At 42.0% G+C, this 25,839-nt stretch overlaps 1 protein-coding gene across 1 annotated transcript in view; it reads left to right on the top strand.

The window, feature by feature from the left end:
* LOC113138270 (CUB and sushi domain-containing protein 1) overlaps positions 1 to 25,839 on the top strand; it is a 950,854-nt gene that overhangs the window by 650,618 nt on the left and 274,397 nt on the right. The window contains exons 21-24 of the mRNA XM_033325108.1: positions 1,945 to 2,061; positions 2,355 to 2,570; positions 3,602 to 3,790; positions 10,795 to 10,964. Of these exons, the coding sequence (XP_033180999.1) occupies positions 1,945 to 2,061; positions 2,355 to 2,570; positions 3,602 to 3,790; positions 10,795 to 10,964 (692 nt within the window). The remainder of the gene's footprint in view (positions 1 to 1,944; positions 2,062 to 2,354; positions 2,571 to 3,601; positions 3,791 to 10,794; positions 10,965 to 25,839) is intronic.

Here is a 25,839-nt window from a genome sequence, read left to right as displayed (position 1 = left end):
TGGCGTTAATTCTAATCGGTATGTGTGGAGAAAACCAGGCACTGCTCATCACCTGCCCAATACAATCCCTACAGTGAAACATGGTGGTGGGAGCATCATGTTGTGGGGGTGTTTTTCAGCTGCAGGGACAGGGCGACTGGTTGCAATTGAAGGAAAGATGAATGCGGCCAAGTACAGAGATATCCTGGAAGAAAACCTCTTCCAGAGTGCTCAGGACCTCAGACTGGGCCGAAGGTTCACCTTTCAACAGGATAATGACCCTAAGCACACAGCTAAAATAACAAAGGAGTGGCTTTGGAACAACTCTGTGACCATTCTTGACTGGCCCAGCCAGAGCCCTGACCTAAACCCATTTGACCATCTCTGGAGAGACCTGAAAATGGCTGTCCACCAACGTTCACCATCCAACCTGACAGAACTGGAGAGGATCTGCAAAGAAGAATAGCAGAGTCCAGGTCCAAATCCAGGTGTGAAAAACTTGTTGCATCATTCCCAAGAAGACTCATGGCTGTACTAGCTCAAAAGGGTGCTTCTACTCAATACTGAGCACAGGGTCTGAATACTTATGACCATGTGATATTTCAGTTTTTCTTTTTTAATAAATTTGCAAAAATTTCTACATTTCTGGGTTTTTTTGTCAAGATGGGGTGCTGAGTGTAAATTAATGAGAAATAAAATGAACTTTTTTGATTTTGGCAAATGGCTGCAATGACACAAAGAGTGAAAAATTTAAAGGGGTCTGAATACTTTCCATACCCACTGTATGTGTTTATTTCTTTTTTGGTTATTATAACTTACTTAAAATTCAATATCTCAGAAAATTCGAATATTATGAAAAAGTTCAACATTGAAGAGTCATGATGTCACACTCTAATCAGGTAATTTTCCTGAGCCTTTGAATGGTTTCTTAGTGTTGGAAGACTGCTGACTTGACAGTTGTCCAGAAGACGATCACTGACACCCTGCACAAGGAGGGGAAGTCACAAAAGGTCATTGCTAAAGAAGCTGGGTGTTCACAGAGTGCTGTATCCAAACACATTAATGGAAAGTTGAATGGAAAGAAAAAGTGGGGTAGAAAAAGGTGCACAAGCAACAGGGATAACCTCAGTGTAAAGTTTCCACAGTCAGTGGTGGTTTGAGGAGCCATGTCATCTGCTGGTGTTGGTCTACTTTTATCAGGTCCAAAGTCAGCGCAGCAGTCTACAAGGAAGTTTTAGGGCACTCCATGCTTCCCTCTGCTGACCAGCTTTGTGGACATGCCAATTTCATTTTCCAGCAGGACTTGACACTTGCCCATACTGCCAAATATATCAATAACTGGTTTATTAAGGACCATAGTATCCCTGTGCTTGATTGGCCAGCCTGGGAATGCCTCAGTGTCTCCCCGGAAGAGCTGGAAGAAGTGTCCAGGGAAAAGGAAGTCTGGGTATCCCTGTTTAGGCTACTGCCTCGGCGACCCGGCCCCGGATAAGCGGAAGATGATGGATGGATGGATGGATGGATGGATGAATTTTGGGTTTTCATTAGCTGTAAGTTATAATAATCAAAATAAAAAGAAATAAACACTTGAAATATATCAGTCTGTGTGTAATGAATCTATATGAGTTTCACTTTTTGAATTGAATTACTGAAATAAATGAACTTTTTTATGATTTTCTAATGTAATGAGATGCACCTGTATGTTATGTTTCTTCAACACAATTTAGATGATTTGATTATACATAGTAATAAAGGTAGACAATACCTCTGAGATTTAATCTCAGTCTGATTTGGACATTTACAGCAGGGAAATCTGTTATTATATGGTGACCTCTTACCTGTATTGAATTTGTTGAATCCTGTTCTCTTTTAGGTAAAAAAAAAAAAAAAATGTATACAATGGCACAATGGTTCTTACTATCTGCTTCTCTTTTCTCTCCTTCTATGGCACTTTTTTCACTTTAGCTCTTTGTGGCGGCTACATATATGGTAAAACAGGGACCATTCTCTCTCCTGGCTTTCCTGATTTCTACCCCAATTCACTAAACTGCACCTGGACTATAGAGGTGTCTCATGGGAAAGGTAAGAACACGCCCATTAGTTTGCTTTAAAAAGTTAATATATACTGATTTCTTTCTTCATATGATATGCTAGTAAAGTTATTTTTCAATGCAAATATGCTGAATGTTCTTCCACATTTATATTTAAAAGGTACCTGATATGTATTTCTGCCTTTTTGGTTGTTTTCTGTGTTCATCTGTTGCAATTTGTGTTTTAAGATACTGAATCTCTGACTCTGACTAATGCTCTGTGTCATACTGTGCATCCATCATCTTTCCTTCCATCCGTCCATTCATCAATGGATGGATTTTAAGGAGTCCATCTAGTTTTCCACACTTTCCATCTGGAGGAGAACCATGACTACCTGTCCATCACTGAGGATGGGAATTTTCAGGTCCCAGTAGCTCGTCTAACTGGTTCAGTGCTACCCCCTAGTGTAAAAGCAGGACTCTATGGGAACTTCAGCGCTCAACTGCGATTTATATCTGATTTTTCTATGAGTTACGAAGGCTTTAATATTACCTTCTCAGGTAAGAACACCAGAACAGATGTAAGAGTAAGATTGGGTATGTAGTTGTATTCTTGTGTGCTGACTTGGTGCAGATGAAAAGCAGAAAGCCGTAACTAGAGAAACAGGTTATTGTTCAAACATATTGGTCAAAGTCAAATTCAAATGTGTAGTTTTACTACAAAAGAAGCTTATTGTGCTTGTAGGGACCAATCAACAGCTCCTTTATCATTGTGGCCTATTGAGGAAATTGCTTTTGAGTGGCCACTATTAAAATATAGCGGCAAGGTTCAACAATGGCATGATATCATGCTCTCTTGATGATGTGTTCATGTTTTAGAGTTGGTAGGCAGCTCCTGCCCTTGAAATAAAATAATAAAGGTGAAAATGAGCATAAAATTAATAAAATAAATTAATAATAAATAAATTATAAATTAAATGAAATCTGTAATAGAGAGCAGAGGTATATATATATATATATATATTTTTTTTTTTTCATGTATCAATTAACTTCAGAGAAAGTGCAATAAAGGAAACCAAACCTCAAGACCTCTAATCAGTATTTGCAGCACTCCTTTTGCCCTTAAACCAGCAGGAGTTATCTTTGGTTTGACCTGCACACAGTTTCTCCTGGTACTTTGCAGCACGTTGGAGAAGCTGCTGCAGTTCTTCTGTAGATTAAGGCTGTCCCAGTGTCTTTTAATGTGATCCCAGTCTCACACTGCTGAGATCAGGGCTTTGTGACCATCTGCTGCAAGACTCCTGTGTTCTTGTTGCCTCTGAAAAAAGTTCTTCATGAACTCTAGAGGGTTCTTTATGGGCTTATTGTACAGTGTTAAGTAAACCTGAGATCAGTCAGACACCTGATGGTGTTGTGTCATAAGAATCTGAAACATTTAAAGTGCCTAAAACGTTTGCAAAATACTGTAATTATTTTTCCTTATATTAGTTCTGGCTAACTGAATGACATGCACACAGTTCCTATAAAACTCACTTCCAATTTTCTTTATTAGATCTCCTCAGCAATTTTATTCATCTCTCCTGGATTTATAGAATATGATTTAGAGCCATGTGAGGATCCTGGTGTCCCGGCATTCAGCAGGAGGATGGGATTCAGATTTCAAGTTGGTGACTCACTGGCCTTCTCCTGTTTCCATGGCTACCGACTTGAGGGAGACAGTAAGATCACTTGTCTGGGAGGAGGCAGGCGAGTCTGGAGCAACACACTACCACGATGTATAGGTAAGACCATCAAGTAGACACTGACAAGTGTGTCAGTGAACATGTTCAATTATTGTCGCTGCATACAAGAAACATAACAAGGTCATTTTTTTAACGTTTTGAGTATTGTTTCAGACACATATCTGTCTAGAGTACAGGGATTATAATGAATACTCAAAGAACCTCTTATACAGCATTATATATAGCAATGGTTTAACAAACCTCTCAGGTATTTATGCCTTCAGTATTTACACAGTGCCTTTGGAATGGTCTGTCTTCTGTGAAAATTACATTTAACATAAAACTTTCAGATTAACTTCTTCACAATATAAACAAGTCTAGAAGTAAAGTATTAGTATTTTCCTGGTTGTAATTTAAATGTATTTTATTGCTGACATAATAGTAGCTGGTTGACTTGGTTTTATTTATTCTGTTTGCAGTTTATAATTTGCTGGTATTTGATGAGGAAGCTGTTTGTAATCTGGTAACTTATTGGAGTCTGACTTGTGCCTGCTGCCAATCAACCCCCTAAAAAGCAGAGTGAAATTGCTATATTAGCATTATTTGTCAAGACATAAGACCTTTCTCCTTCTCTGCTTCTCCCTCTGCCATTGGAAAGTCATTGGACAGATAATTAGACAGATAAAAGTGCTAGTACTGTGTCTTTTGTTGCTCCCCTTTTCCCTTTTCCAAATTCTCTGCATATTTTCAAAAGATTCTTGTCTGTCTTCATTCATCTCATTCTGTTCATCTTATATACTCTTGCTTTTCCAGCTTTCTCTTCAACCCCTTTTACTTTCCTCTGCTCCCTCATTTCCATTCGGTTAACACTTTAAGAGTTTATGCTTTTTATCTCCTACATACGTTGGGATTTGAAAATAAGGGAAATCCAACTACAGGTGACAGGTGATCTCCTATTCTAATCTTATTTAAAAATTACAGAATATTTAAAAAATATTGTTTTGAATTTCGTATTTATTCAAATTTTAGATTTTTTAAAAATTGTTTGGACTTGACATGGCACAAACATGGCATGTTATGTTTCTCAATATCTCCATATTTTGTCCCTCTTGTCAGTCTCATTACTTACATTTCCTTTTTCCACTTTACCAGTACTACTGGTCCTGCACAGTGGGCGTTAAAAGTGGGGCCGCAGCTATTTTTGGATTCGAGCATTCTACTGAATATTTCAGTGATTACTTGAGTAATCAAATAAAATAGACTCTTGCATTTTTAAACAATAATACTACTATGTAATGCATGACAGAAACGACAGGTTACCTCGAAATGACGTTACCTTGTCGGCTCTACTGGGCGAGCCGGTCACAAATGGATGCTCTCTGTTAAGATGTTGAAGCATTGACAAAGTGCTGTTGTGGTACGCCAGTTCTACTTTACAATACACACATTTCACTGTGTTGTCATCTTTTTTTAAGTTTGAAATGATTCGAAACTTTGGTCATTTTCTGCCTTTTACAGACAGTTTCACTATCTGCCGTAGCACCAACTTTTGATACTGAAATACGTTGTGCAACAGTGATTACTGTCAGTGTGGAACAATGATCCCTAGACGGAGCAGGTTGTTATGGTCACATATAGATAGGAACCTAGCGGATGCTGGGAGGGTGTTTTATTCTGTAGTGTACTCAGATCAATACAGAGATGATGCCGGTCAGGTTGAAGATCGTATACTACGCTGGAGTAGGGAAGGTAGTCAGGTAGGTTGACACTGATAACACAGTAGGAAGTCTCTAATGTCTCTAACGAGAACGGACAAGCCAGAATGTCAGGAGGGAGACTTTATAGCGCGGTGGAAAACCACCACGCAGGTGAATGGAAACGTCAATTTAGAACTCCGGTGAATTGGATCGGCGTGTGTGATTGATGTGCGAGTCCAGCTGATCCGTAACAGTACCCCCCCCTCCACGGTCAGCTCCCGATGACCCTCTCTGGCGTCGCGGTGGTCTACCTCATCCCCGAGGTGCAGGACGATTAGGGTGAGCCCGATGAAACTCAGTGAGGAGAGTCGGATCAAAGACGTCCTCCCGGAACACCCAGGAGCGTTCCTCCGGACCATACCCTTCCCAATCAACCAGGTATTACAAGCGACCACCACGACGCCGGGAATCCAGGATCTCCTTTACGCTATAAGCCTCTCCGTCCTCCAGTAGTAATGGAGGAGGGGGTTCGTTGGACTGGCTGGACCCTGGAGAAACAGAGGGGGAGAAGGGTTTGAGGCGTGAGACATGAAAAACCGGGTGAATGCGATAATGAGGTGGTAAAAGTAGTTTATAGGTAACCGGATTAATCTGCTCAATAATTGAGAAGGGTCCCAGAAACTTTGGACTTAGCTTTCAGCATGGAAGGCGAAGGTTTATGTCCTGGGCTGACAGCCAAACCCTCTGCCCAACTCGGTAAGAGGGGGAGTCTCGTCTTCAAGCATCTGCCGTCCGCTGTTGACGACCCCGGGCCCGCTGTAGTTGCAGGTGGGCTGCTTCCCAGACCCTCTCGCTCTCCCGGAACCAAAAGTTGACCGCCGGCACATCAGTCACTCTTCCCGACCACGGGAAAAGGGGAGGTTGATAACCGAGTATACATTGAAAGGGAGTGAGTCCAGTGGAACTGTGTATGAGAGAGTTTTGGGCATACTCTGCCCAACCTAGGAAACGTTCTCATCGATCCTGATGGTCGCGGCAGAAGGTCCGTAAGAAGCGACTCACTTCTTGTATCTTCCGCTCCGTCTGACCGTTGGTCTGAGGATGATACCCTGAGGATAAACTAACGGACGTTTGGAGGAGGGAGAAGAAAGATTTCCACACCCTTGATATGAACTGAGGTCCTCTATCCGAAACGATGTCCTCTGGGAGACCGAAGATCCGGAACACCTGATCGAACAGAAGTTCAGCTGTCTGTAGGGCTGTTGGGAGTGCCACGAGAGGAAGTAGTCGACAGAACTTGGAGAACCGGTCAAATATGACTAAAATACAGGTATTGCCATTGGAGTTGGGTAGGTCAGTGATGAAGTCAACTCCGATATGAGACCAAGGGCGATTAGGTGTCGGAAGCGGGCATAGTTTTCCAACTGGTAGGTGTCTGGAACTCTTAGATACAGCGCAATCTACACAGCCACGAATGTAACGACGGACATCTGCTCCCATGGTAGGCCACCAGTAACTCCCTTTTAGCAGCCCGAGGGTTGCTGTAACTCCGGGGTGCCCCGTACCCACGGAGGAGTGTGTGGAGTGTATGAGGGAATTACGTTGGAGACGAGGAACATATTGTAAACCCGGTGGGCATCCAGGAGGGGTTCGTTGGTTAGCAGGATCGGGAAGGGTCGGAGAAGTCCACTGTATCGGAGCTGCGAAGACGTCAGAAGGAAGGATGTTTTCAGGAAGTTCCGTGTCGCAGTCCTCATCATAGAGGCGAGATAACGTGTCAGCCTTAATATTCTTAGAGCCGGAAGTTGAATCGTGTGAAGAAAAGAGCCCACCGAGCCTGCCGTGGATTTAGCCTTTTGACCTCTCTTAAATACTGGAGATTCTTATGATCAGTCAACACTAGGAAGGGGTGTGCGGCTCCTTCGAGCCAGTGTCGCCATTCTTCTAGGGCTAACTTGATAGCTAACAACTCCCGATTCCCTATGTCGTAGTTCCGCTCAGCAGGAGAAAGCTTACGGGAGAAGTAAGCACATGGATGAAGAACCCTCGGGGTCCCCTGGTACTGGGAAAGTATGGCCCCTACGCCAGCGGATGAGGCGTCTACTTCAACGACAAATGGAGAGTCCGGATCTGGATGAGAGAGCAGCGGGGCATGTGTAAATACATGTTTTAATTTCAGGAATGCCTGCTCGGCTTGAGCGGTCCATTGAAATGTCCGCGCCTGCCCCCTTAGCAGGTCTGTTAAGGGGTTGACTATGGCACTGTATCCTGCTATGAATCGTCGATAAAAGTTGGAGAAACCCAGGAATCTACGTAGCTCCTTAATAGTAGTAGGTTGGGGCCAGGAGGTAACTGCCTTAACCTTATCCTGGTCCATCCGAACGCCCTTTGGAGTGATGATATATCCCAGGAAATGAACAAACTTTTGATGGAAGAGGCATTTTTCCGCTCGAAGGAATAGACGATGGGTCTGGAGGCACCTTAGCACTTGTTGTACGTGTATATAATGATCCGAGATAGATCTGGAGTAGATAAGAATATCATCGATGTAGATAATTACGACTCGATGAAGAAAATGTCTGAAAATCTCATGCATAAAGTTCTGGAAGATTGCCGGGGCATTAACCAGTCCATACGGCATTACCCTGTGCTCATAATGTCCCGTGGGGGTGACAAAGGCTGTTTTCCACTCATCCCCTTTCCGGATGCGGATGAGGTTATATGCACTACGTAAATCCAGTTTAGTAAAAATCACTGCACCTCAGAGTTGCTCCAGGGAGGCGGGCACTAGCGGCAAAGGATATTTGAATTTAACAGTGATCTCGTTCAACTTACGAAAGTCTATGCAAGGACGTAGTCCACCATCCTTCTTGCTGACAAAAAAGAAACTGGATGCGGCAGGTGAAGTGGAAGGCGTGATAAACCCTGTTGTAAGGCCTCCTGAATGTACTCCTCCATGGCGTTGGTTTCTGGTAGAGAGAGTGGGTAAACTCTTCCCCTGGGAAGTACTCCCCCTGGTATGAGATCTATTGCACAGTCCCAGGGTCTATGGGGAGGTAACTGTGATGCACATTGAGGGCAAAATAGATCCCTGAATTGCTGATTTTGGGGAGGAATAGAGGTAATACTGCTGCAGGACAGATTTTCGATGGAGGTAGAGTGTAGAGGAAGTGACGTACCGTGGGGGAGTTTGGACTTAGGACGTTTTGGGAAACAACTCGGAAAGCACGATTCTCCCCAGTGAAGGATCTCCCCCGTCTTCCAAGAAATGACGGGGTTATGCTGGATCAGCCACGGTCGTCCTAGAACAACGTCCACCGAGGCTCCATCTAAAACGAGGAGGTGTATAGTCTCCTCGTGTAATACTCCGACTTGAAGAGGCAAGGGACCCACACAGCGGGAAACCTGTTTGGATGTCAGCGGAGTCCCGGTGACTGATTGAACGTTGTAAGATGTCTCCGTGACGATCAGCGAGAGTCCGAGCCGTCGGCAGAGGGCGCCCGAGATGAAGTTCCCTGCAGAGCCGGAGTCAAGGAGAGCCGTGACTTGTAATGTAACAGAGCCAGATGTTAACAAAACAGTGGTCGAGAGCGGGTTTAAACGGGGAAAAGTCGGATGGATGGCACTTACCCCCATTCTAGTTGGTCGAATTGGACACTCCCGGATTTGATGTCCGCTGGCCCCACAGTATAAGCATAGACCCAACCGAAGTCGGCGCTATCGCTCACCTGGAGCAAGCCGGGTGGTGTTCTGGAGCCGTAGCAACTCCCGACGGTGGGATAGAAGACCGTAGTTACGGAAGAGGCAGTTCTAGAAGGCATGTTTGGGCACGTTTGGAGCAACGAATGGCCAACTGGATTAACTTCTCTAAACCACAGGTATCGTCATAGGTTACTAGATGTAGACATAACTCGGGGTTCAATCCCTGACGAAAGATGGTGAGGAGATTGGTTTCGTTCCACACGCTTGCTGCGGCGAGTGTCCGAAATTTCAAAGCGTATTGTTGTACGTCCATGGAGCCTTGTTTGAGGTTGTAAAGTTGCTCACCTATGGTCGAATCCCCTTGTGTGGTACCAAACACTTCCCGGAAGTGCCCAAGGAAGGCCTCAAAGGATTGAGCTGCTGGTCTGTCCTGGGTGAGTAGGGTTTTGGCCCACTGTAAGGCTGGTCCTGTGAGAGAGGTAACCAGGAAGGAGATCTTTGATTTTTCCGTAGAGTAGATGTGGGGATGTTGGTTCAGTATAAGGGAGCATTGCATGAGGAAGCCGTTGCAGTCGTCTCCGGTGCCTGCGAATGGCGTTGGCCGAGCGATGGTGCTGGCGATTACCACCGGAGTAGGTAGCTCAGGTGCGGCGGCTAAACTTGGTGAAGCCGCAGCGCCAGATGGAGATGAAGAAAAGAGGCAACGTAACGCCTCCATTAAAGCTCCCAACAGCTCTTCGTTTGAGCTAGGCTCACTCATGCTGTCGGTAAGCGGTCCGTTCTTCTGTTATGGTCACATATAGACAGGAACGTAGCGGACGCTGGGAGGGTGTTTTATTCTGTAGTGTACTCAGATCGATACAGAGATGATGCCGGTCAGGTTGAAGATCGTATACTACGCTGGAGTAGGGAAGGTAGTCAGGTAGGTTGACACTGATAACACAGTAGGAAGTCTCTAATATCTCTAACGAGAACGGACAAGCCAGAATGTCAGGAGGGAGACTTTATAGCGCGGTGGAAAACCACCACGCAGGTGAATGGAAACGTCAATTAGAACTCTGGTGAATTGGATCGGCGTGTGTGATTGATGTGCGAGTCCAGCTGATCCGTAACACAGGTCTGATAATGCAAGTGATAGTAATTAAATGAATCCTCGAGGCAAAGAATTTGTTTCGAGGATTTTTCGTAATCGAATTCCGCGATTTCCTCGAGGATTCATTGCAGCCCTAGTTAAAAGCCTGCTCAGCTTACCTCTTTTCTCCTATTTATAAATAATAAAACTACTCATCTGTATTCTAAATTTCAATATACACTGCAATTTCTAAATAATTCTGTGTAATTTCTTATGTACCGGTGTCAGTCCAGGAGCTATATTGTTTTTCCTTTTGTGTGCATTATGCTATTCTCCTGGTCTATATTTATTTTTAATTAAAAAAAAAAACTTCTTTAAAGTACATTTCACTGTATTATGTCATCATTTTAATAATAATTTTTAATTATAGTTTGTAGTTACACAGGACATATCCCTTCCTGTAAAATTCATGTAGAATTGTGTCTTATTTTACACAAGGCAACCCAGATCTTCTGACTGCTCAAAGATAATTAGGTATAATTGCTGTGTTTTTGACCCACTGTGCCCGTGTCCCCTTTTCTTTGTTGCTGTAGCTGAGTGTGGAGCCTCTTCGGTAGGCCCAGAAGGTGTTCTCCTTTCACCCAACTTCCCTTCTAACTATGATAACAACCATGAGTGCATCTACTGTATCACTACTGAAAAGGGCAAAGGGATCAGGTTAAAAGCTGAGAGCTTCTCATTGCAAGATGGAGACTACCTCAAGGTAGGCCGAAACACACACACACACGCACACGCACACACACACACACACACACACACAAATGCATCAAATCATAGCAAAACCTCAATCTGGTGGTTCATTTGTGTTTTATCTAGACTTCAAATGACAATTTTTGACAATTCCAAGTATGTTGTAAAGATTTAGTGAAAGGGCAAAAGGTCAGCATGGCAGTATTGTCATCTCATCACAAGAAGGTACTGATTCAAATACCATTCTAATCTAGGGCCTTTTGTGTGGAGTTTTCATGTTTTTTACATGTATGTGCAGCCTTTCTCCAGATACTCTGGTTTACTTTCACAGTCTGAAGACACGCAGGTTAGCTGGTGACTCTATGAATGTGAATTTGTCCATCTCTATGTGTCCCCCCTGTGACAGACTTGTGATTTGTCCACAGTGTACCCCACCTGTCACTCAATGCTGGGAATGGATCGAATGGTACAGAGAATGAATGGATGAATGGATGGATGAATGGATGGATGAGTGGATGAATTTAGAGAAAGTGGTCAGAGTACATCTCTAAATTCAAGAATTCCAAATTCTAGGATTAGCTATATGCTCTTAAGCAGGTACAAATGTATTTGCATCATAATGATAGCAAGACAGAGGTGATGCTGTTTGGCCTGAGTGGCTCCTGTAAGTCTTAAATAAAATCGCATCTTAGGTCATCGATTACTAATCTTGGTTTTAAATTGGATGCAGACTTCAAACTGGACACCCAGATTGGTGCTGTGGTGAAGTCTAATTTCTTTCATCTAAGGCACTTGGAAAAAGTCAGACCCCTGGTGCCCAGACAGCACTTTGAGATGGTAATCCATGCCTTTATTACATCTCAGCTGGACTTCTGCAATGCGCTTTATGTTGATGTTAGCCAGTCTTCTCTCTCATGTCTCTAGCTAGTTCAAAATGCTGCTGCACATTGGCTAGCTGGAGCATGGAAAGATGAGTATACCACCTTTGTGTCAGTTGTGGCTGTTTTTAAAGTGCTTTATAAATAAAGTCTTATTATTATTATTATTATCCATTCATCCATCCATCCATCCATCCATCCATAATGTGTACCCACTTGTTCCCATTTAGGGTCATGAGGATCTGCTGGAGCCCATCCACATATAGACAAACAACCACACATTCTCACACTAACTCCTATAATTCAATTCAATTCAATTCAATTCAATTTTATTTGTATAGCGCCAAATCACAATACAAATCATCTCAAGGCACTTTACAAAAACTAAAACTAAAAACCCAAGAATTCCCTTATGAGCAAGCACTTGGCGACAGTGGAGAGGAAAAACTCCCTTTAACGGAAGAAAAAACCTCCAGCAGAACCGGGCTCATTTTGGGCGGCCTTCTGCCTCAACCGGTTGGGGTGAGTGGATAGAGCAACAACAGCAACAATAAACAACAGATAGACACTGCAGGTTGGTGTGACCAGTAACTGCACATCAGCGATATACAGCTCCAGGACCAGGTACACCTGCAGAAGGTACAGAGAGAACAGAGAGAGAGGGAGAGAGCACAAACTAGGGGAGAGAGAGAGCACAAGGTTAGTGACATTCAATGGTGGAATATACATGAGGTGAAAGGAGAGGAAGAGAGGGGAAGGGAAGGGGGGGGTTAGGGTAGGGGAGCTCAGTTCACCGGTGGTCCTTGGGTAGTCTAGGTCTATAGCAGCATAACTAAGGGATGGTTCAGGGTTGCCTGAGGCCAGCCCTAACTATATGCTTTGTCAAAGACAAAGGTTTTAAGTCTAGCCTTAAAAGTACAGAGAGTGTCTGCCTCCTGAACCCAGGCTGGGAGCTGGTTCCACAGGAGAGGAGCTTGATAACTAAAGGCTCTGCCTCCCAGTCTGCTTCTGGAAACTCTGGGAACCACAAGTAGACCTGCACTCTGAGAGCGATGTGGTCTATTGGGATAATATGGTACTATGAGGTCTTTAAGGAAGGGATTTGTATGTGAGAAGAAGGATTTTAAATTCTATTCTATATTTTACAGGGAGCCAATGAAGAGAAGCCAATATAGGAGAAATATGATCTCTCTTGCTAGTTCCTGTCAGGACTCTGGCTGCAGCATTCTGGATTAACTGGAGGCTTTTTATGGAGATCCTGGGACATCCAGATAGTAATGAGTTACAGTAATCTAGCCTTGAGGTAACAAATGCATGGACTAGTTTTTCTGCATTATTTTGAGACAGGAAGCTCCTAATTTTGGAAATGTTGCGCAGGTGAAAGAATGCAGTTCTAGAGATTTGATTTATGTGTGAGTTAAAGGACATGTCCTGGTCAAAAATAACTCCAAGGTTTTTTACAGTAGTGCTGGAGGCCAGGGCTATGCCATCTAGACCAGCTATAATTTTAGAAAACTTATTTCTGAGATTTTTTGGCCCAAATATAATGACTTCTGTTTTCTCCGAGTTTAAAAGTAAAAAGTTACTGGTCATCCAGGCCTTTATGTCAGTTAGACAGGCTTGAAGTCTGGTTAACTGGTTTGTGTTAACAGGTTTAATAGATAGATACAACTGCATCATCTGCATACCAGTGGTAATTAATAGAGTGCTTCCTAATGACATATCCTAAAGGAAGCATGTACAGGGTGAACAGAATCGGTCCTAGCACAGAGCCTTGTGGAACTCCATAACTAACTTTTGTTCGTGTGGAAGGTTCATCATGGACATGAACAAACTGGAATCTGTCCGATAAATAGGATTGGAACCATTTTAACGCTGTTTCTCTGATACCAGTCACATGCTCCAGTCTCTGTAATAAGATGTTGTGGTCAATGGTGTCGAATGCAGCACTAAGTTCTAGGAGGACAAGTATAGAAACAAGTCCATTATCTGAGGCTAAGAGAAGATCGTTGGTAACTTTTAACAGTGCTGTTTCTGTACTATGATGTGCTCTAAATCCTGATTGAAAATCTTCAAATAGTTCATTCCTGTGTAAGTGGTCTGATAGCTGCTTAGCAACAGCTTTTTCTAAGATTTTAGGAATAAATGGCAGGTTGGATATTGGTCTATAATTAGCCAAGACTCCTGGATCAAGACTAGGCTTTTTGAGTAAGGGTTTGATTACTGCAGTCTTAAAGGCCTGTGGTACGTAGCCTGATACTAGAGATGAATTTACCAAGTCTAATAAAGATGAGTTCATTAATGGCAGGGTGCCTTTAAGCAGTCTAGTCGGGATGGGGTCTAAGAGACACGTTGATGATTTCGATGAAGCAACTACTGATGTAAATTCAGAGAGATCTATGGGAGAGAAGCAGTCTAAACATAACTGAGGTCCTACAGATGATTCAAGAGCTACTGTAGTAGAAGGTTCATTTATTGCACGTATAGGAAGCATCTGCTGAATTTTATCTGTAATAGTTGTGATTTTATTTGTAAAGAAACTCATAAATTCATCACTGCTGAGAGCTAAGGGAACACTGGGCTCAACAGAGCTGTGACTTTTTGTCAGCCTGGCTACAGTGCTGAAAAGAAACCTGGGATTGTTCTTATTTTCCTCGATTAGTGATGAATAGTATGCAGTTCTGGCTTTACGGAGAGCTTTTTTATATGTTAGTAGACTGTTTTTCCAGGCTAGAAAAATTTCCTCTAAGTTTGTGGAACGCCACTTCCTTTCCAGCCTTCGCGATGCCTGCTTTAAGGTAAATTATACCATGGGGCTAGTCTTCTCTGATTCACTAACTTCTTTTTCAGAGGGGCCACAGAATCAAGCGTTTCACGCAGTGACGTTACAGCGTTGTCAACAATATGATCAATTTGGTAGGGAGTGGGATTGAAGCAGCTGCCCTCCACTATGTTTATACTTGGCATAGATCTAAATAAAGATGGAATCATTGTCTTAAATTTATTAACAGCGTTGTCGGATAAACATCTGCTGTAGTGGAATTTTCTTCCAAATGCTGCATGATCCATCATTTTAAATTCAAAAGTTATTAAAGAATGATCTGACAAAACAGGATTTGGGGGAAAAATTATTAGATGTTCAATTTCGATGCTATAGGTCAGAACAAGATCAAGGGTGTGATTGAAACAGTGGGTGGGTTTATTAACATTTTGAATGAAACCAATTGAATCTAATATACAATTAAATGCAATGCTGAGGCTGTTATTTTCAACATCTACATGAATGTTAAAATCTCCCACTATAATGACTTTATCTGATCTAAGCACTAAATCAGACAGGAAGTCAGGGAATTCAGTTAAAAACTCTGAGTAAGGGACAGGTGGACGGTACACAATGACAAGTAGAACTGGTTTTTGTGTTTTCCAGTTTGGATGCGAGAGACTAAGAGTGAGGCTCTCAAATGAGTTATAACTGTTCTGAGGATGAAAGTTTAATAATAAGTTTGAGTGGATATGTTTGAGGGGCAGACACAGTCTCTATGTGGTTTGAGGGGGGCGGCGGCTCTAAGGAAACTGCAGAGAGGCGTTTTAGACTGAGTCTCTGCATCCCGGTCCCCACCCTGGATTGTCAGGCTTTAGGTCGGCTAATAAACTCGGCCAAATTTCTAGAGATGAGAGCTGCACCATTCAAAGTGGGATGGATGCCATCTCTCGCTACCAGACTGGGTTTTCCCCAGAAAGTGGCCCAATTGTCTATGAAGCCCACATCGTTTGCTGGACACCACCTAGACAGCCAGCGACGGAACGACGACATGTGGCTAAACATGTCATCGCTGGTCAGATTGGGGAGGGGTCCAGAGAAAACTACGGAGTCCGACATTAATTTAGCAAAGTTACACACCGACTCAACATTAATTTTAGTGACCTCCGATTGGCGTAATCGGCTGTCATTGCTGCCGACGTGAATAACAATTTTCCCATATTTACAATTAGCCTTAGCCAGCAGCTTCAGATTTGATTCGATGTCGCCCGCTCTGGCCCCAGGAATACATTTGACTATGGTCGCTGGCGTCTCTATTTTCACGTTCCTGACTATGGAATCGCCAATTTTCAGAGTCGGTTTGTTAGCGGGTGTGTCGCTGAGCGGGGAAAATCTATTAGAAACGTGAACAGGCAGGTGATGAGCCGTGGGCTTCTGCTTAGGAGTACGTTTACGTCGGACCGTCGCCCAGGCTAATTCTCCAGGCTGCTCCAGACCTGCCCTTGGACCGCTAACAGACCCCGAGTTCGGTGGCTCTACACCAGCTAACGGGGCTAGGCTAACTGGCTTTTGTTCGAAGGTGCGGAGCCGCGCTTCCAAATCAGTGATCCTCGCCTCCAAGGCTAACAGAACCTTACACTTATTACAGGTATCATTATCGCTAAAGGAGGCAGAGGAATAACTAAACATGTGGCACACCGAGCAAGAAAGAGAGAGAGAGGGAGAGGCCATGTTAGCTAACCTAACTAGCTAGTTAAGCTAACCGTTAGGCTAACGAGCGCTAAGTCAGGAAATAGCAATAAATACCGGTCAAAATAGAAAGGTACTTGACTTGTACCGGAATGTAGCAGTTAATGAATTGATTAGAGTTTAGCTAGTTGGTTTTTAGGTGTGTTAAACTATAGCTAGTCTGTTGCTATTCTGTAGACTAGACAACACACACATCACGACACGCTTGCAAGACAAAAGTGATTCGCTTACCCGGAGAGCAACACCAACAGGGGGCGCCACCCAAACTCACCCAAATAGGCAATTTGGAATCATCAATCAACCTGACATAAATGTTTTTGGACTGTGGGCATGTTAATTAAATTACAAAAAAGAGTCATTAGAGTAATTAATGAAATAAAACTGGATATTGTTAACCAACTAATAAATTATTTATCCACACAACTACTTTTAAACTTGTTGTATATATAAAAATATTGGAAATCCAGTACAGAATATTTAATAAGAGCCTTCCAGTTTATATTTAGAAATTCTTTAAGAGAAGCTCATTATAATTTAAGAGGTCTGCATATTTTTGAATGTGCTACAGCAAGAAATAATGTGAAATCAAGACGCAATTCAGTTTTGGGTGTGAAATTATGCAATGAGTTTAAATAGTGTACTTCCCTGGCAAGGTTTAAAAAAGCTTTAAAATGTAAAATTATCAATGACTATGGTGTAAATAATGTGTAAAAATGCAGTCCTGAAATTACTTTTGTAATAACGTCAGGTATATTTAGTACATTAAACACTATATGCATACATTATTATATGCATCAAACACTGTAAGAAGCAACAGCATCACTGCAGGGGATTACTCATGTTCTATATTAGTGCTGATGGTGCTCCTGCTGCAGGGCGAGCTGCAAATGTCTGACTGCATGGGAAATAGAAGGTTAATTCTGCCTCTGTTATCTAACATTTTAAACAGTTTCATATTTTTGTATATCAAAGTTATCCTTACTTTTTAGTTCATTGATTGTAATAGGTTGTAAGAGTATAATCAATATGGTGCAACTACTCAAAGACAGTAGTAAAATATGAAGTGCACCAGGTCATCTGTAAGTGAGTGAGAGATGTTGCATTTATGGACACTAGGGCAAGATACAAGTTTAATGTGTCTTCTCAGTGTGTTGGTGGTAAGGATTTCTTGTGAGTTGTCACAATGTATAAATAAGAATTTCACTGAGGTGTTTGCAGATTACAAACTTGGATATGCATGTCTGAAATACAAAGAGAATTGCAAATGTTCCCAAGGCTTATAATTCATCATAAGTACTCTTCTCAGGTACATGTGCCCAACTTCATTGTTAGGAGCAGTTGTGTAAGCTGTTTTACAGTCTTGACGCTGTCCTACAGATATCGTCAAAAACTCTTTCTATTGCAAAATGTCTCTTAGCAGTATTAGGCCTGAGACCATGGTTAAGCCAGTATGTGGTTCGATTGTATTATCAGTATTAGGCCTAGAGCATTGGCTGAGTGGATCTGTGGTTGGATTGTATTAGCAGGGTTCTCCCTGACTTTTACAGAGGCTTAGCTTTATCATAAAAAGGTGGTATACCTATCCCACTGGTATTAAATAAAGAAAAATCCCCTTTGAGGAAAAGAAAGTGACACCAAAATAGGTAACAGACATAAACATAAATCTAACCTATATATTCATTCATGCCCTGAATTCTCAAAACTAATGTGCATGTGTAATTCAACAAATTGAGCAAAGGAAGATGCTTGCACTTGTTTTTCATGCAAAGATTTGATGCTTTCTTCCATGAATACAGTTGATTTATGTATCAGTGATAGGAGGCTGGAGTCACAGTTTCCATATCATTTGTAGTGTGTCATCATGCATCTCACTTCTCATTGCATATGCATCTAAGAGAGGATCATGCAAATAATATGAGGAGGCACGTTAACAGAGGACAATTCTGCATTCTTGCATGCTATTTACGACTGTTAATTTTAGTAGGTAAGTAGTAGTGGTAGTGGTTTAGTAGTAAGGTTTGTAGTGGCCTAAATAAGTGTACATATAATATAAAGCTAAATCCTGCTTACTAGAAGCAAAAAAAATTTTCTCGTTCTTTTTTTTGTTAAGACATTTAGTGTAAGTTAGAGTTAGGCTGTTATTTCTGTCAGCATTACCTGTGGTATCCACAATGCAATCTCTACCTCCACCTGTTCTGAGTTGCTGGACCTGCTGTCTCTCCTTCCCGCTTTTCTCAGGTGGGGTTGAACTGCAGCCATAGTAAATATTTTCTCATTAAAATCACAACATGATCATTTTATTCTGAGCACAATGATCAGCAGAACCCCCAACTCAGAAGTGTGTTTGTGAGCTCTCCTTCACTGACACTGACACTGACTGTTTTGCAGGTTGTGTTCCAGGATCAGTCCAGGAGCATGCGTATATAAGCATGATGCATATATACAAAGATTCCTGTTACAATGTCAATGAAAATAGCAGCTGACATTTGTGCAAAGCTTTTCTTAGTAAATCTAGCTCTCATTTTTTTCACGATTATTTTTCACATGGCATTTGACATAATATTTGCTGTAATATATTGATACCTTTTCAAAAAATAACAGAGGAAGAGAATACAATGAATGAGTAGAAATAACAAACGTTAATGAGGAGAGACTATATTTTAATATTGCAATCAAAACCAATGGGGAGTCCCTAGAATAGTTTGCAAGAATAACACTTGCAAACCGACATAGGTCATACATCAATATTACATTTTATTACTTGCCGTCCTATACTGATAACGAATCATTTTTTAAATTAAAGGAAAAATAACTATTTATTTGCAAATCTATTTGTAAAATGATACAGTAATTCCACATTTCCAACTGAGCATAAATGGTTTTAAAAGTATAGAGTACAGTTGTGGAAAATATAGGCAATGCTTGATGTGTAAATTGTCTATCCTATAATTGTTATGTGTTGGGGACTGAAAGGCCCAAACGCAGATCAGAATCAGTTAGTCTCTTTATTGGAAAGAACAGTCAATTAACAAGTGCAGGGAGGAGTCCGAGGCCAGCCGCACTGCTGGACCTGTCCTGGATGCTTCAGGGGAGACGGGCCGTCAACAGAGCAGAATCCGTGGAGAGACTCGGGTTGTTTTCCTGAAACGCTGAACCAAAACAGACTTGGGGATTGCAGGTGAAGCTGGAGCGGGGTCGGAGGAAGACCAGGCACGCACCACCTGCGAAGAGACGCTGGTTTATTACTCTGAAGATTAGAGTTAGAAGAGAGCTAGGGACTAGACACTACCAGGTTAGTAGACTAGACGATCTGGCAACTGGCTGAGGAAAGCCAGCAGCCTTATAGGGTCGTTGATCCCTGGAACCCCCCTTACTCCTGCTGCACCTGTGAACACTTAGCAGACAGACACGGAAGGAGAGGGAATGAGAACACACGAGGAGGAGGAATGAGACCGGAGAAAAGGCGCAGCGCCTCTCCCAACAGGCGGTTGGTACTGCCGTCTCATGACAGTAATTGTCTTGTGTGATGGTATAGGAGTGAGCAATAAGTTGTAAAGTTCAACATATCTGTTAATTATAACTTTCCAAAAGAATGAGTGGAAATGAAATTATAATGAACTGGAAGGAAAGCCCCAAAGTTAAGGTAGCAATTAGGATGCTACTCCCCAGGCTAACAGTAGTGGAGCTAATGCCTCTTACTGCAGCTGAACACTCAGAACACAAACCATTTGTTTGACATGCTTTAGGCTAAAATTTCATGTAACATATGGACCAGCTCATTAAAATTCATTTGCTCTTGGTTAAGTTTATGCCCTGGCTCTGTTGAAGGAAGGGCTAACCAAGCTCAATTTTCCACCTGCACTCCAACCCTGCAGAAAAAAAGAGAGGGTAAAAAGTGAGGGTCTACAGAAATTGTTATGAAAATAGAGAGGGTAGGAAAGCAATTGAGAAAGACAGAGAGAGGAGGGGTGTCAGATGGTGACATGTTGATTTATGAGCTGCTGGGCTTTTTATTAACCATACTGAGCTTTGCTGAAACAGAGAGATTGAGAGAAAGATAGAGAGAAGCGAGCAAGAAACAGAAGCAAGAAAAGGAAGACAGCACAATTCAAAATTGGTGGATACTGTCCAAAGAATGTGGGAGGGAGGAATGGGGAAGAAAATAAAGTTTATGGGAGTAATGCTAGACATACCACTCTTTTTTGTTTTACTTTTTAAAAAGCTTTTTCAGCTCACCAATGTGTCAATCATATTTCATATTCAGATATACTATAGCTCCTACTTTATGTTGGAAACATAATAATGCATATAATGTCAAGGCACTTTACAAAGAAACAAAATAACTGAACAAATCCCTTATGACCAAGCACTTGGCAAGAGGAAAAACCCCCTTTAACGGAAGAAACCTCCAGCAGAATCAGGCTCAGTCTGGGAGGTCACCTGCCTCGGCCGATTGGGGTGAGTGGATGGAGAAGAGAGAAAAGAACAGCAACAACAAACAACAAATAGGAATAAGTAGAAAGTTACTGATCATCCAGGCCTTCATGTCCTTTAGACATGCTTGAAGTCTGGCTAATAGGTTTCATAGATAGGTAAAGCTGCATAGCAGTGGTAATTAATAGAGTGCTTCCTAATAACACTGCCTAAAGGAAGCATGTATAAGGTGAATAGAATTGGTCCTAACTTTTCTGTGCGTGGATGGCTCATCATGAACATGAACAAATTGGAATCTGTCCGATAAATAAGATTGCAAACATTTTAACGCTGTTCCTTTGATTCCAATCACATTCTCCACTCTCTGTAATAAGATGCTGTGGCCGATGGTGTCAAATGCAGCACTAAGGTCTAGCAGGACAAATATAGAAACAGTTATGTGAGGCTAAGAGAAGAGGTTGTTGAATGAACCAAAACCCTTCTTTAAGGTGGCATCCTCTGACCACTATATATACAGTGGGTACGGAAAGTATTCAGACCCCTTTAAATTTTTCACTCTTTGTGTCATTGCAGCCATTTGCCAAAATCAAAAAAGTTTATTTTATTTCTCATTAATGTACACTCAGCACCCCATCTTGACAGAAAAAAACAGAAATGTAGAAATTTTTGCAAATTCATTAAAAAAGAAAAACTGAAATATCACATGGTCATAAGTATTCAGACCCTGTGCTCAGTATTGAGTAGAAGCACCCTTTTGAACTAGTACAGCCATGAGTCGTCTTGGGAATGATGCAACAAGTTTTTCACACCTGGATTTGGGGATCCTCTGCCATTCTTCCTTGCAGATCCTCTCCAGTTCTGTCAGGTTGGATGGTGAACGTTGGTGGACAGCCATTTTCAGGTCTCTCCAGAGATGCGCAATTGGTTTTAGGTCAGGGTTCTGGCTGGGCCAGTCAAGAACGGTCACAGAGTTGTTCCGAAGCCACTCCTGTGTTATTTTAGCTGTGCGCTTAGGGTCATTGTCCTGCTGAAAGGTGAACCTTCGGCCCAGTCTGAGGTCCTGAGCACTCTGGAAGAGGTTTTCTTCCAGGATATCTCTGTACTTGGTCGCATTTGTCTTTCCTTCAGTTGCAATCAGTCGTCCTGTCCCTGCAGCTGAAAAACACCACCACAACATGATGCTCCCACCACCATGTTTCACTGTAGGGATTGTATTGGACAGGTGACGAGCAGTGCCTGGTTTTCTCCACACATACTGCTTAGAATTAACGCCAAAAAGTTCAATCTTGGTCTCATCAGACCAGAGAATCTTATTTCTCATAGTCTGGGAGTCCTTCATGTGTTTTTTGGCAATGCGGGCTTTCATGTGTCTTGCACTGAGGAGAGGCTTCCGTCGGGCCACTCTGCCATAAAGCCCCGACTGGTGGAGGGCTGCAGTGATAGTTGACTTTGTGGAACTTTCTCCCATCTCCCTACTGCATCTCTGGAGCTCAGCCACAGTGATCTTTGGGTTCTTCTTTACCTCTCTCACCAAGGCTCTTCTCCCACGATTGCTCAGTTTGGCTGGACGGCCAGGTCTAGGAAGAGTTCTGGTCATCCCAAACTTTTTCCATTTGAGGATTATGGAGGCCACTGTGCTCTTAGGAACCTTGAGTGCTGCAGAAATTCTTTTGTAACCTTGGCCAGATCTGTGCCTTGCCACAATTCTGTCTCTGAGCTCCTTGGGCAGTTCCTTCGACCTCATGATTCTCATTTGCTCTGACATGCACTGTGAGCTGTAAGGTCTTATATAGACAGGTGTGTGCCTTTCCTAATCAAGTCCAATCAGTTTAATTAAACACAGCTGGACTCCAATGAAGGAGCAGAACCATCTCAAGGAGGATCAGAAGAAATGGACAGCATGTGAGTTAAATATGAGTGTCACTGCAAAAGATCTGAATACTTATGACCATGTGATATTTCAGTTTTTCTTTTTTAATAACTTTGCAAAAATTTCTACATTTCTGTTTTTTTCTGTCAAGATGGGGTGCTGAGTGTACATTAATGAGAAATAAAATTAACTTTTTTGATTTTGGCAAATGGCTGCAATGACACAAAGAGTGAAAAATTTAAAGGGGTCTGAATACTTTCCGTACCCACTGTAGTTTCTCCGATAGTTCCCATTTGTTTCACAGTAATGGAGTACAATGATAGTGTACTCGCTAGTCACCACAACACTTCCTGTGATAGCAGAGTACTGAAGCCTTTGTAGTGCCCCTGCATGTTTGCTGCACCATCAGTTAAATATCCAACACAGTTTAAGATTCAGTCCCAACATGACTTCAGAAACAAGCTGCACAAAAGCTTCATCAGTAGTTTCCTCACATTTCACCACACTCACTAATCTTTCTTGGATAGTGCCAGTGCTATCAACCTATCAAACAACAGAGCACTGGTCTTATGTTAAGATGTCTTGAGTGGTATCAATTTGCACAGTCAACTTGTCTGTTACTTCTTCAGAAATCCACTGACGTATGTTATCCTGAATAACTGTGATAACAGAATTCACTGTAGTTTTAGACAGCATAATTACCAAGGATCCACTACTTTGTGAACTCTTTGCCTTCTCATGTTGCTTCTTGCTGTTTTGGACAATGTGAAAAAGACGATCAGGTATGCAGGAATCATACCTCCAAAGTAGTTTTACAACTTCCAGAAATGTACCATGGTTGATCTCCTCATTGTCAAGTGTGTATGCTGCTTCTTCATCACTTTTTCTGTGGCTCAGTCCCCTTTTACCAATGAGTTTGACCACATCCACAACCCTTTCCAACACTTTTCATCTCTTTCTAACCTAATCATGGTGGCTTCGTGCAAGCAGGTGAGAAATGCTGGACTGTTGTCGATCTACCAGGTATGCTAGAGCATCTCAAATGCAAAGAAGAGTGTTCATATTCCTCAACACGAGTATGTACATGTTGTCAGTCATTCCTTTGTTGAACGTGAACCTGTCTGAGGTGCTGGAAAACACCAAGCACACTGAACAGTGAAGATAATGATTGATCTTTTCACATGAAACATCTCTTAACCCTCTGGGGTCGACGCACGCGCCGGCGCGTTTTGACGCATCTTTTCCTGATAAGGCCGAAACAAACTTAAATTACTCCATCAATTCTGATCGTACAGATAAAAGAAGTATATCATTCAAATCTGTAAAGGGTCTAGTTTTAGTGGTATACCATCATAATAACAACAAAACATTGTGCTTTTTTTAAATAAAGAAAGCTGACAGGGTGCGCTCTCTGCCTTTTCTGTCTCTGCCATAGCAGGTAAATAAAACAACCATAATCTCAGTGAATACTTGGCTCATAAAAATAAGAATTATATAGCTAGAAAGCTTGAAATGTTTTCTTTTGAGTGAAACAATTCAAGTCGAAAACAAATCATCACTTTTCATTTAATCCGTATGAACGTAAGGAGAAGTCCGTTTTTTCCTGTCTCACCTCATTACAGGTAATGCGGTCCCGCCTTGTACACTGTCCACTGTTCACATGTAAATAATCTCAGGTGAACCAGGTAAATATGTGCACACCCCCGGGAAATGACATAAAACGTCAAACTTCATCATAGAATTTACTCACTTTTTCTGCGCGTTTGGATGATGGCGCGGCACGGACGTGAAGAAGCGCTTCTTGTATTCCACACAGAGACAAATAGTTTAGCTTGTCCTCAGAGTAAAAACACCGATTTTAACTCAAATGAGGATTGTTTGGCTCCTCATTGTGTTGTATTGTGCTGCACTAATCCGTCCCATCTACATTGACTGAAAGGCTCATTATGCGCGCCTTTGTCTGGTCGTTCAGTGCGTCTTTTGTGTTCCCAGGTAAATCACATGACTATTCATCCTCAGACACACCCTCTTGCATATGGCCTTTCTGGACAAAAAGTGTCTTAGAAAATTTAAATCAGTGTATTGTTTACTGTGAATGTGTGAACAAGATGACATTCACAGCACTCTGAAGTAAACACTTTAGCCTACAACATGCAGGTCTCCAAAGTCTTGTGAACCAATGTTCTGTTTGTGTTTTATGGTCTTATTTCAGTGAGTAAAAAATTGTAGTTTTTCACTAACCATGCATAAACACTTTTTTTCTCAAAAACACAATCATGTATAAACTTGCTGCTCACATATTATTGTAGCCAATTTTGTGCTGATTACAGTGTTATCAGACTTTAGACTTTGGGCTCTTCTCCCACGATTGCTCAGTTTGGCTGGACGGCCAGGTCTAGGAAGAGTTCTGGTTGTCCCAAACTTTTTCCATTTGAGGATTATGGAGGCCACTGTGCTCTTAGGTGCTGCAGAAATTCTTTTGTAACCTTGGCCCGATCTGTGACTTGCCACAATTCTGTCTCTGAGCTCCTTGGGCAGTTCCTTCGACCTCATGATTCTCATTTGCTCCGACATGCACTGTGAGCTGTAAGGTCTTATATAGACAGGTGTGTGCCTTTCCTAATCAAGTCCAATCAGTTTAATTAACCACAGCTGGACTCCAATGAAGGAGCAGAACCATCAAAAGGAGGATCAGAAGAAATGGACAGCATGAGTTAAATATGAGTGTCACTGCAAAGGGTCTGAATACTTATGACCATGTGATATTTCAGTTTTTCTTTTTTAATAAATTTGCAAAAATTTCTACATTTCTGGTTTTTTCTGTCAAGATGGGGTGCTGAGTGTACATTAATAAGAAATAAAATGAACTTTTTTGATTTTGGCGAATGGCTGCAATGACACAAAGAGTAAAAAATTTAAAGGGGTCTGAATACTTTCCGTACCCACTGTAAATACAGAGCAATTATGTAAATGACAAAGATGTAATCAATAAAACATCCAAGCAAATTTTATAAAACAGCGATGCACACACACATCTTCAATCCTCATCGTCATTCACACATAAACACAGACTGATTATTCATACAATCACACACAACAGTTCAATGTGTACATATCTGATTTGATAGTAGCCACTGTTTCTTCGTAAAAACACCTTATAGTCTGTGCATGATAGTAATTCTGTTGGAAGAGAGTT

This window comes from Mastacembelus armatus, chromosome 3 (assembly GCF_900324485.2).
Source record: "Mastacembelus armatus chromosome 3, fMasArm1.2, whole genome shotgun sequence".
In the NCBI taxonomy this organism is placed as follows: Eukaryota; Metazoa; Chordata; class Actinopteri; order Synbranchiformes; family Mastacembelidae; genus Mastacembelus; species Mastacembelus armatus.
This window is presented reverse-complemented; position numbering and strand designations above follow the sequence as displayed.